The following is a 13230-nucleotide window of genomic DNA, read 5'->3' on the forward strand; positions in this document are numbered from 1 at the left end:
TCCAGATAATCAGTTTCATCCAAGAGTGCTTGGATGAAACTGATTATCTGGACCCATTTCAGTCCAGCTTCAGACCCGGGTATGGTACTGAATCTGCCTTGGTCGCCCTGTATGATGACCTGTGCAGGGAGAGAGACGGGGGAGTGTGTTCCTGTTGGTCCTCCTGGACCTCTCAGTGGCTTTCGATACCATCGACCATGGTATCCTTCTGGGTAGGCTAGTGGGACTGGGAGTAGGAGGCACTGCTTGGCAGTGGTTCCGCTCCTACCTCGACGGCTGATTCCAGAAGGTGGTGCTGGGGGACTTTGGTTCTGCGCCATGGCAGCTATGCCATGGAGTCCCGCAGGGGTCCATTTTGTCCCCCTTGCTATTCAATATCTACATGAAACCGCTGGGAGAGGTCATCAGGAGGTCTGGGCTGCGGGATCATCAGTACACTGATGATACCCAGCTCTACCTCTCTTTTTCAACCGATCCAGGTGAGGCAGTGGCTGTACTGAACCGGTGCCTGGTCGAGGTAATGGGCTGGATGAGGGCCGATAAACTGAAACTCAGTCCAGACAAGACGGAGGTCCTGTTGGTGGGTGGTTCGAGTTCCTGGGTAGGTGACTTGGACCTTGCCCTGAATGGGGTTGCACTCCCTCTAAAGGACAGGGTCTGCAGCTTGGGAGTGCTCCTCGACCCAGAGCTGTCCCTCAAAGCTCAGGTGACTGCGGTGGTGAGGAGCGCTTTCCTTCAGCTTTGGTTAATCCATCAGCTGCGTCCCTACCTGGAGGACAATTGCCTAGTGACAGTGACACATGCATTGGTTACTTCTCGGTTGGATTTCTGTAATGCGCTCTACATGGGGCTGCCCTTGAAGACAGTCAGGATACTTCAGATGGTGCAAAACAGAGCAGCCAGGTTGCTGATGGGGAATGGGCGTTATTCTCATATAACCCCAGTCCTCTACCAGCTTCACTGGCTTCCCATCGAAGTCAGGGCTCAATTCAAAGTGCTGGTTATTACCTATAAAGCCCTGAACGGCTTGGGACCTGGATACCTAAAGGAACGCCTTCTTCCATATTTGCCCTCCCACCCCGAGATCGGCAGCAGAGGCCCTCCTCCGGGAACTCTCCAGGAAAGATATTAGGAGGCAAAGTACCCGGAGGAGGGCTTTCTCTGTGGTGGCGCTCTGCCTATGGAATGCGCTCCCCAGAGAGGTCCGCCTGGCGCCATCGTTATTTGTTTCCCGGCACCAGGCTAAGACCTTTTTATTCCAACAATATTTTAATAACTTTTAATATTGGCTATATATGTTTTAATCTACAGCCAGGGTGGATCTGGAATTTATTTGTATTATGTTTTATATTATTATTCTTATTTATTTATGTAAGCCGTCCTGAGGCTTTTGCGAAAGGACGGCATATAAATATTCTAAATAAATAAATAAAGGGTTAATTTTGGAGACTTGTTCAATATTTTGGTGAGAAGGTCAGCAATTCAATGCTAGGATGGATATCATCTGGACAAAGTGACTTGCTGACTTCCACTTTGTCAGTAGCCTTGAAAATTTCATCTTTTGTCACTACTATCTGCCCTAATTCCTCAGGTTCCCTTTCAGAACACATAAACTCAGGGACAGATTTCTGCTCTTCATTCTCTGCTGTTTCTCTGCAATCATTCAGCTTCTCTGCAATCTCTTCATCCTCACTTATCATCCAATGGCACAAATGCTTCCTTAGTTGTTTTCTTTCTTTTGCTATATTTAAAAAAATCTTTATTGCTAGCCTTGATATTGTTAGCAATGGGCTAACTATAGTGTATAAATTTCTGCATTAATGTGAAATGGTGAAAAGCATTTTAGATTAAGAATGTGTTGTGATTTTCTGAAATGACAGTCTATAGAAGTTTAAAATCTCAACATTCCTGTAAATTAGCATGGGCAATTAAGTTATATCTGAAAACCTATTCATTTTTATAAGATAACTGAATAAGAGCAGACTTAGATGTTAGAATAAGCTTATTTTGATTGTGAAAACTGATAAGAACAACAGAAATATTGTGGTTTACCCCAAGTTCAAATAAGTACTACATTCTGACTTTCAGCAAGCCTTAAGAAGGTAGTTACCTTTGTCTTTCTTTCTGGCACTTAGCAGTGGCAAGAAGAGAGTTTCAAGAAAGGAAAATGAAAAGCAGCCCTTTTGCTCTTCCCACATTTCTAAAATAATTTTCCACTGTGCTATGCAATACTGAAGGGCCTGATTTGTGCCTGGCTGTAATTCTCAAGATTAAGTACTTTGTTTCTAAATTGTTAGGTGGGATGTGAAGTTTCTGGAGAACAGGAAAGGGAAAAAGTAACTTCTTTTTTTCTATCCTTAAGCTTTTCTATAAAACATTGCATAGGTCTTTTAAAGCCCCATGACATTCTTTCCCAATACTAATGGTCTCTTTAGCTCTACAAGGAGCTAAAGCAGGCTAATTCCTCTATCCCAATTATAGTCCCACTCCCACCCCAAGTGTCCATAGTTTTCAGAGGTCATGTTGCAGTCTCCAAAATTGTAAAAGTCATGAGGCAGTTTATCACATGAAGATTTTTAATATGTTTTCATCTATTTTTATTTAAAAGTCTTTTAAAGAAATAAATTACACAGAAGTTGCTCAATTACCAGTATTATAACAATGTGTTTTCTGAACCAGATAAAAATATAGAGCAGTCATACCTGATTGCTGGGTTTGCTTGACAAACATTTTCCAAAATAAAGAGTTTGTCGTGTACATAGGCTGCTACATGCTGATCCATCAATAACTCCTGTCTTGTATTTATCACACTGAAAAATGGCAAAGAAGACCACAACCTGAAAATTACATTTTCCACTGAAATCAAACTCACTGATTTATGTCATATGCTTAAACTTATATCCAGTCCTAAAAACTTATTTTATACAAAGATAAATAGACTGCAAATATGTATGTTACTTTCAAGAGCTTTGGTATGTGAATAGGAATTGCAGGTCCTTCTGAACACATGGAGATCACGGTTCAATCCCTATCAGTCCTTGACTCAGTCTAATCCGAGCACCAGCGCCAGTCCACTTAATGCTATCATATGCTTCAATATCCTTTGCTGGCAGCTTTTCATAGAACCATAGAATAGTAGTATCACAAGGGCCAAAAAGGCCACTGAGTCCAATCCCCTGTCGGTGCAGGAAGCCAGTTACACCATCCCACTTAACTGTCTAGTTTCTTCTTGAATGTCTCTAGTGTAGGAGAGCACACAACCTCTCTTGGCAACTGTTCCACTGTGGTCTTACTCTTACAGTTAGGACATTCTTCCTTGTATCTACCCTGCTCCTGGTGTACTGTAGTTTAAGTTCATTGTTCTGTGTCCTACAATCTGGGATGAGTGAGAATAGGTCTTTTCCTTCTTCTTTGTGACAACCTTTAAGGTACCTATAGAGTACTATCTTGTCACCTCATTTATTTTCACAAGACTGAACAAGCCCTGTTCTTTCAGCCTCTCATATTTTCCAGGACCTGTATCATCTTTGTTGCCCTCCTCTGAACGCTCTCCAGATTATCAGCATCTTTTTAAAACGTGGGTGCCCAAAACTGAACACTATATTCTGGGTGAGGTCTGACTAATGCAGAGTAGAGGGGAATGAGTATTCTCCTCTCTCTGCATGAATACTTTTACTTCTGCCTATTCATACATGTGTTCCTACTCCATAAGATCAAGTTACTCACTTCACCATGGACCCACACATCTTAGTCCTTTCATTCAAAACCCTTTAATCCATTTAGTTATTCAAGTCTACTTTTTCCCTCATTCCCCTATTTTAGCACACAATTCCCAAGCTGAATCTTAACCATTTCCTTCTCTTCCAATGAACCAAGGTTAATAATAATATAACAAACTAGTAAGTGTGCAGGATATTTTTTAGATTGTTTCTCATGACACATTCAAGAACCATTCCTGAAATAACCTTTTTTACACAGGTGTGATAGCAAAATACAGGAAAAATAGTTGTCCCTTATCAAAATGGGCTACGCTCATGCCAGTTGCACCTATTTCACAACATTTTTCAGCTTACAGAGATATGTCAAACCAAGAAGTCTGAAGATAAAAGTTTCATTTCACAGTCACTCACTGGACATGGTCTAACAGTTCTGTTAGGGAGAAAACAGAACACTAGTCTGCACTAATCTTTACTGTAAGAACTATTTAATATTGTGGGTGATTTCACACAACAGAACAAGCAACTGTGGCTTTTTACCTTTTTGATTTGCTATGTCATCTGAACCCTGTCATAACATTTCTGTGTGGTGTGTGTGGTTTTGAGAAACCACAAACAGAAACAGTGGTCTGTGTCCCTCTTGGATGAACAGCAGGGTGAGAAATAACCCGGCAGTGGCAGCGGTGCCTGGTCTGGAGCTGTGCACTACAGCAGATTCCCCATGCTACCGCTTTGCATGCACTAGAGCAAACGCCTCATGCTTGCAGACAGAGCAGTGGCGAGGGTGAGCAGTGGCTGGGTGGCAGTGCCCTGTTCGTAGCTGCATACTGCAGTGGACCTCCCTACCACTCCTTTTCATGCTCTGGCTTGCTGAAGGGGTGTCCCCAGCGTGGTGCCCATGAACACTTCTTTTGCAATCAAGAGTAAGAAAGGGGGGACCAGTGCTGACTCCCCCTCATTGCTGCTAGCATGTGCCAGAGGGGAATTCATGGAGCAGTGATGCTCTCTTCCACAACACTGCTTGGTGGATTTCCCCCTCTTTTGCCTGAATATGGATTGGGCACCCCTCCTGCTTGAGCGGCCCCTCCTGGTATGGCAGGAGGGTGCCTGACTGGGACTTTGTCCTCTCTGCTGTCCTTCAGGGCGTGAGCCCCATTTGTGCAGCAGAGGTTGCTTGACAGCTTGGCTCACAATCGCAGCTACCAAAATGAGAAGCCTCATTCCTCCTCAGTTTCTCTTGAGATAGCACCTGCAGGATAGAGAGGGGGAAATGGTGGACAGGAGGAGGGTTACCATGCTGAGCCTGATTGTTTTTCAGGTACATTCTCTCTCTCACACACAGACACAGACACAACAGGCCTGGAGAAAACTGTATGGTATTGCTTGTTGTGTGAACTTGGTCTATGGTTAAGGTTGCAACCCTGTGCATACTAAGAAGGAAGTCCCATTGGATTCAAAGCTTTTGCCTGAGCTTAAGGCACACATAAGGACCACCTGCAAAAATACTGTTTAAAATGAATAATTGTTTCTAACACACCAATGTATAAAAGATTACTAAAGGCAACATATAGCAAGTACTGACAAATTATTAAAAAGCACTGATTATACTTACTATTATTTTCTTGCAGTCATGTCCTCTGCAGAGTTCTTTGTAAGATGAGTACTGAACATAAAAAATCCAGCTGCCAATAAATACTCCTAGCCAAGAGAAGAAGAGACACTTCATCCGCATATATGAGAAGCGAACCTTGAAGCAGAAACATACAGAAGGGTGGGAAGGAGGTAGAAAAGAGTAATATATTATGTCATCTTGTATATCTTACTTCCACCGTGCTAATGAAAACTCATAAGTAAAATCAAAACTGGATTTTTACAATCAGGGAACATACTACTTACGTAGTTTGCTTCCAGCAAACTTTCCAAAATACACAGATCATTCTTAAGACATATTCCAACAGATAACATATGGGAGAATACACAGTCAGGTTCTTTGCTTCCAGTTCAGTCCAGGCTGCTTCCTCTTAGTCCAGTTGGCCACATGAGAAGTACAATATGTGCAGTCTATTTTCTGCAATAAGTGTGCAGGGAGGCTGGCAATCCCAGCGACACTTTGTGAACTGGTTGCCTGCTAGCAGATGGAACACAGCAACTTCTACTGATTTCATTTTCCCCTCCCATCTGGAAGTAAGACTTTGGGCTAAATAGTTAGAAGGAAAGCCCCAAGATCCCCTGTGTAACCATAGAAAAGAACTATTAGATTCAGCCTGAATTAATTGTGCTTCCTGAGAGGGACCAGGAGATAGTTTGACACCCATTTGGCATCAGGCCAGGGTGGGGATGCGCTCCTTCTTTGAGAGCTTTTTGGGCACTTTAGCAGGTAGAAGCTGTGCCTTTTGGCAGAACCTTTTAGCATAACCACATTGTTTTAATTATGTTATTGGAGAACTCTGGGGAACAATGGGGTGCCCCAACTATGGGGCCACAGATAGGATGAAGTACGGCACTGGGAGAATGGCATGCCAACAAAGGAGAAGAGGAGTTAGACATCTGACTGCTATCTCCTCTTCTGGCTACTCTCCAGACCAATCGATTCATGGCAGCCTTACCAGCCTGCCCTTGGGCTTGTTGGTGCTGTTGCTGAACGCCAGGTCAGTCCAAAATAAGGCCTCCCTCACCATGATTTGAGGGGGCCAACCTGGCTTGCATTACAGAGACCTGGGTGAGGGAAGAGGAAGGAATAGCTCTCTCACAGTTGTCCTCTCCCTCAGGTACTCCGTTCAGCACCAACATTCTGGGAGGGGGATGGCCATGGTCCTCAGGAATTCAATCTCCCTGTCTTGAGTGTTTATAGCTTACGTTGGGCCTCCAAGACAGATGAGTGATTCTGCTGGGGTAGCCCCCACCTTGCCACCCATCAGTCTCCCTGCCTGAACTGATGGAGTTGGTCTCAGAACTAGTGTTGAGAACTCTCAGAATGGAAGTTCTGGGGCACCTCAATCTCCATGCTGAGACTGCTTTATTCAATGTGGTTCGGGCCTTTATGGCCTCCATGACAATCATGATGCTGTCCCAGAATGTCACCAGCCCAACACACATAAAATGTCACACTCTAGAGCTGGTCTTCTGGACTGGGCAGGGAGATGGTGATTTGAAGGTCAAACAGGTTAATGTGAACCCCTTTGTCATGGTCAGATCTTCCTTTTGAGGTTTAGGCTTCCAACCCCTTTTCCTCTCTGCAATGGTGGGTGACCTATTAAGATGGTCCAACCACACAGACTGGTGGATCCAGATGGTTTCAAGAGGGCTCTAGGGCTGTCTTGGGCTGATATGCCTGGCTCTCCTGTTGAAGCTCAGTCAACTCTGTGAAACACAGAGATGGTCTGGGCAGTTGATATGATTACACCCAAGCACCCTCTTTCCCTATGTGGAGCCCAGACAACTCCCTGGTATACACTGGAGCTGAGGACGATGAAATGCACAGGAAGATAAATCTAACTGAACATGGCTTATAGCTCATTATCAAGCCTATGCCATGGCAGTGAGGGCAGCAAAGGGATCACATTTTTCCATCTTCATTGCTTCCTCTCAGTGCTGTCCAGCAGAGCTGTCCGTGGCCCTATACAAACTGGCCCAGTAAAAGAAACTATGGAACCCTAAGTGGCCTGTTGCAAGGAATTTGCACAGCACTTTGAGGGCAAAATTGCTTGGATTCATCATATTGGACTCCATGGTTAATGCAATTCCTTTAGCAGAGGTATTCAGTGTACCATCTGGTCTGAGTTTATTGGATGAGTTCCAGTTACTGAGGTCTAAGGATGTGGACAAGGTCCCTAGGTTGATCTGGCCTACCACCTGTATGCTTGACCATCTTGGCTGGTCACACAAAGCAAGGAGGGGTTGTGCTCTGGGACCAGGAGGCTGTGAAGACCTCATTAAGTGAGGGAGTGTTTCCAGCCTCATTAAAAGAGGTTGTAATTTGACCACTCCTGAGGAAGGCCAAATTGGACCAAGGGGACATCAACAACTATAAACCAGTTGCAAACATTACCTTGTTGGACAAGGTGTTTGAGTGGGTGCTAGCTGGTCAGCCCCAGGTTCTCTTGGATGAAACAGACCATCTTGATCCAGTTCAATTGAGCTTTAGTACTGGGCTTTGAATGAAGACAGCTGTGGTCACCCTGTGGGATGACCTTTGCCAAAAGAAAGACAGGGGGAGTGCAAACCTGTTGGTTCTCCTGAACATCTCAGTAATTTCCAATACCATTAACCATGGTTATGCCTTTTACGTTAGTATGGTTTCTGTGAAGTGTAATATTGGTGTGGTTTTACTTGTTAGGCTATATTGGTGTAACCCTATTTATGTATTGTATATTGTTATTTATCTGATTGTATAATTTTATTTGTAACCTGCCCAGGGAGCTGTTTGGCAAATGGTGTGAGATAGAAATAAAATAAAATCAATCAATCAATCAATCAATAGAGTTCAATACAATACCCACAGCTTCTGACCTGAGGAGAGAAGGACCATAACTTTAGAGAACACCCTAGAAAAGCCGGCCCGGCTGGTGCCAAATTTGTTTTGTTTTTGGCAGCAGATTAAAACAGCCCTCTTTGTGGAAGCATTTAAAGATCTCCCTGGTCATCCAGGGGCCTGATGGGTTTATTCAGGTGCTTTTTTCCCCTCCTCCTTGGCTGGATCTTCTTCTTTTTATTCAATGTATTTTAATCTATCTTCATGCTATTTTATTTTTCAAATATTTTACTGATGTTTTATGTATTGTATTTTATTGCTTGTTATGTTTCAGCTACGGGAGGTAAAGAAATGTAATACATAATAATAATAATAATAATACTGTCTTCATGAAGCATTATGTCTATAAGGTGCATATCACCAACTTTGAAACATGATGACAGCAGTGACTGGAACCTAAACAGAAGAAGCAGAACAAGCTGTCAATTGGGTTTTTTAAAAAAGTGAGATAGAAAGAGGGTGACAGTTGAGAGCTTGAAGCCACCAAACATATCAAACATACATATTCAGAATTTAGTCCAGACATGGCATAGGAAATATTTAAAGATTTCTGTTTAACCTCTGTATGGACATTGTAATGGCAAATAATGAGGGGGCTGAAAATAAACCAGGTTCTATATTTTATTGGAGAAAAGGAGACAAATAAGCAAGACACTGAGTGCAAACATTCCTAAGCACAGTAGATTTTGGCTACAATAATAGGTTGCACTGAAACTCCAGAAAGAATGAAACAGTGGATATATACATGTGTTTAATGAGAGCCAAGCACTAGGGAATACAATACAGGAGATAACAAAGGAGAAGCTGGATGGACAACAGCAAACACCATACAGCAATGCAAGCACTGTGGGGAAAGGCAAAAAATACTGCTGAGCTAGTGAGAAGAAATACTACAACTGTGACTCAGGGAACCACTATGCACCCAATGTTTATCACAAGAGAAAAACTCCAAAGTTAGAGTGCACACTATGAATATGCTGAGAGTGAATGTGAAGATATTCTGTGGGTAACAGAAAACATGCTGCAGGAAAAGCCAAGAGGGCAGCATAAACATTTTTATGCAAGCTTGTGCCTCGGAGATAAAGCATTAGCATTTCAATCAGCCTTCAGTGCCAGCTGCAAAACTAGAGAAACCCCAATATTCCATTGGAAAAGAGTAATCAGCTTTTAATGTGTAATTGTGCTACATCAAAACAAGTGGGAAAATACTAACTTTACATTTCTAACTCAAAGACAAATATGAAATACACTCTAATGCTTTTGGTTGTTAGACACTAACTATAAAGCAGTGGCCTTAAGGTGATCAAGGCTGTGAAACTGATAAAAATACAATTTCAGAACTTATTGACAGTGATAGAAAATTCATATTCAGCTGGAAGCTGCAGTCAAGAAAGGATTCAAGAAGGGATGTATTTGAGGAAGATGAACAGGTAGATGGAGTTTATAAACCAGGTACTGATACAAATGTGAAGCTATTTAAGTTACCCAAGAGGAAAGTCCTAGTGGCTTTAGTATAGCTTTTGAGAAAAGAGCTGCAAAGTCTACAGCTGGAAATAAGTATTCAAGCAGCAGAGAAAAGTACAGAATAGATAAGCAGTCTAGTAGTGACAGAAAATGCAAGCACCAAAGAAACCATCTGGGAAAGGATATTCATAGATCCAAAGCCCTTAAAAAAGCAATAAAACATTGAGAAGATGACTTTTTCCATTGCCCACTATCGAAGATCGATTGCCAGATCTGTCAAAAGTAAGGCTATTCTCTTTGTACAATATCAAAAGTAGATTCTGGCAGATTGAACTGGATTAAGTAACCAGTTACAGTATCTGACAGGATTTGCCACACCCTTTGAGATATATTGCTAGCTAAGCATGCCTTGCCCCTGAGATATTTCAAAGCAGGCTGATGCAACCCTTGGAAGATCTGGAAGAAATCTGGGTAATAGTAGATGATGTGCTGATAGTAGGAGAGTAGTGACCTATTTTATACAGTTATGTGTATTTATATTGTTATTTATGTATTTTAATTTATTTATTTGTAAGCCGCCCTGAGGCTTCGGCGAATGGGGCGGCCTAGAAATTTTCTAAATAAATAAATAATACAGCAAGCACAGCAGGGATATCATAATAAACTAACAGCATTTCTAAAAGGCTACAGAGAAAGGAATAACAAGTTGAACAGAGGCAAACTCAGACTAAGGATTCCAGAAATGCCCTATGTTAACTATTTACTGACCTCAAGGGGCATGAAGGTGGATCCAGAAAAGTGCTGTTCAAGGCATGCCACAAAGCTAAGATCTCAAGGGAATCCAGAGATTCTGGGAATGACCAACTATTTACTTAGGTTTTATAAATACCTTTCAGAGAACTGTGAAATCTTGAGACACTTGGAACATTGAAAGACAATGTGTGAGTAGACTAAGCAGCAAGGAATTTCTTTCTAAAATCCAAGGAAAAGATTGCAAAAGCCCTCCAAATACTCTTGAACTTGAAATATTACAACCAAGCAGAGCCATTAATGCTTCTATGCTATGCAGCAGAAACAGGTCTAGGGATTCTCATATGGCAAGGAAAAGTGCTGTTCCTTGCCAAATGCAGTCAGCTGCATTTGCAAACAGCCTACTTGTTACATTTTTTGGATAGGGACCTTTCCTTAGTACAGACATAGACACACAGATGTCCAAATGAACCATAAACCTCTGGAAACATAAGGCAAACACCCTTACTTGGTAAACCAAAGGGTTTTCAATGCATGATGATGTGTCAGTCAGAGGAACACTGTATCTCAGAACAGCTAGCTCACATTACTTAAGAATTTTGGGGTACAGATTATTTTTCTCATAAGAGATACCTATAGCCTCAGAAGGGGAGCAAAACGTTGCAGCAAATAATCAACCTCTAAGAGGAAAGCTTCTTTTCAGGATTTCAGGAACAGAGACAGGATGGATAGTGGATAGTTGAGGGAGATGGTGGAAGTAAGGAATGAACAGGTTTAAGTTTGAGGATCAGAGAAAGAGAATGGATGGAGTAAGAACTAGATAGTACAGAAGGAAACAGGGACCCCAGAAAGAGAGGTGCAAAAAAGTTGTGTACACATGTGATTTGAGGGCTCTTTGCAAAGATCAAGATGAGCCAAGATACACACACACACAAGTGCACACAATTTGGGATATCTGGATGACTTCCTGCCCAGAGTATTTTAGGAAAACAGTAAAAACATATATTTCCTCTTTCTTCCACATCATTTCATTATATCCGTTTCCAACTTCTCATTCCACCTTTCTCTGCAGATGTAAAATAGGGACTCCTGATCTCATCAGGAATCTGTACTGCACATCTTGCTCCTCACCTACACCTTAGAAATGCTAATTGTTTGCCTGTCTTCTGGAGATATACTCTTCAATATGTTAATGGTTCACCTGTCCTGAACAGCCTTCCCTTTGTATTGTTCCTGATCTGATCAGGAATCCATGTTGCAAATCTTGCTTCCTGGGTGCACCTTAGACATCCTAATGTCTGCCTTTTCTTCTCTTTTGTATTGTGTTCATCCTTCACCTGAGTATTAATTCCTTATTGCTTTATTCTAAGTGATTCTCCCAAACTGCCTATGGGATCACCCATGTGAATCCACAACTCCTCCAAACTGTGTGTAACTGGTAGGTTATGAAAACTTCTTGTACAGACTCCATCTCTGCAGTCCATTCAGGAACTGCCTACACGCTGCATGTATTTCCTGTGTATCTGAATAAACTGTAAATGTTCTTTTGATTGTACACCTCCAGTGGACTCTTGACATTCCCAACCTAAAACTGGCTTCTTAGTGGCTGGTTTATACAAAAGTTTAAATAGATGAATTCTGCTAAGAACATCAGTTTGTCTATCTTGGAAGCCAAAGACTAAAAGTCACCTGGAAGGCAAAATTATGAAGGAGTAGGTGAATTGGAATAGCTCTTAATAGCAGATACTTAGGTTTTGACAAGACCTTTATAACTTGTTTTTCAGAACAGGAATGAGATGGGATGGCTTTTGAAGTCTGGCCAAGAAAATAAGCTGCAGGATATAACAGCTCCATAAATGGAATTCCAGAAGACCATCCAGTCTAGATAGACAATGAGAACACAGCATGTAGCAGTTCCTAAGAAAACCTTTGGCACATGTGCCTGAAAGCACAATACAAGCATTCATACATTACACAGTTCCCATTGCTGCCTTCAGTACAGAAGAATGGAAAGCAGAGCCTAGCAAAAAAGAAAACTGTGGATAAACTGCCTGGTAATTCAGCACCTTTCACAGTTTTGCTGTTCTAACATGAAATACTTTATTTTCTTTAGAAGACTGCATTAGGACTGAAGTGGTCTGTTCCACTGCCACCTGCTCTAAACCACATGCGTTCAAGTGTAAATGTTGAAAACTTGGGGCAGAACCATTAAATACATTGGACCAAATTAAGATCACTTTTGATTTTAAAAAATACTGGTCTTCTGGGAATAGCCAGAGCAAGGCAGGTACAGCTTGGATAAGTTTGATGATCAAGGGCAGAGCCATGAGTTTAACGCTTGACTGACAGAATCTAAGTTTATTTTTTGGACACACTAGCTGGTTGGCAACTCTAGCTGAAACAATTTCACAGAAAATGAACTGTCACTACAGGGCGGGGATACTCTTTATGCCATGCCAAAAAATTCTTTCCCAACTTTGTAAACTAGAAGACAGCCCTACAACCAGTCAATGTTAAATTTTAATGAATCGTGACTGTTTGACAAAATTTCAGGTCAATGAAGCTCAGTCTGTCAACATTTAACCTATGCCATATATCTCATCAAATGCACAAATCCTTTTAAGCAAGCATTGACTGTGTTAAGATTTTCTACCAGACCAAATACTTTTAAAAAATGAAGACTAGCATTTCCCTACCTTGCACAGACCAGCTTCCCCTAACATGGTGCCCTCCAGATATTTTGGATGACAACTCCTATAATTCCACACC

General features: G+C 41.9%; 1 protein-coding gene across 1 annotated transcript in view; it reads right to left on the minus strand.

Annotated features, from left to right (window-relative positions):
* Nucleotides 1–13230, minus strand: part of DIPK1A (divergent protein kinase domain 1A) — a 36131-nt gene that overhangs the window by 10408 nt on the left and 12493 nt on the right. The window contains exons 2-3 of the mRNA XM_044432591.1: nucleotides 5329–5463; nucleotides 2703–2810 (exon numbers count right to left, since the gene is read on the minus strand). Of these exons, the coding sequence (XP_044288526.1) occupies nucleotides 2703–2810; nucleotides 5329–5463 (243 nt within the window). The remainder of the gene's footprint in view (nucleotides 1–2702; nucleotides 2811–5328; nucleotides 5464–13230) is intronic.

Source organism: Varanus komodoensis, unplaced genomic scaffold (assembly GCF_004798865.1).
Source record: "Varanus komodoensis strain SLA01 unplaced genomic scaffold, ASM479886v1 scaffold24, whole genome shotgun sequence".
NCBI classification, from domain to species: Eukaryota; Metazoa; Chordata; class Lepidosauria; order Squamata; family Varanidae; genus Varanus; species Varanus komodoensis.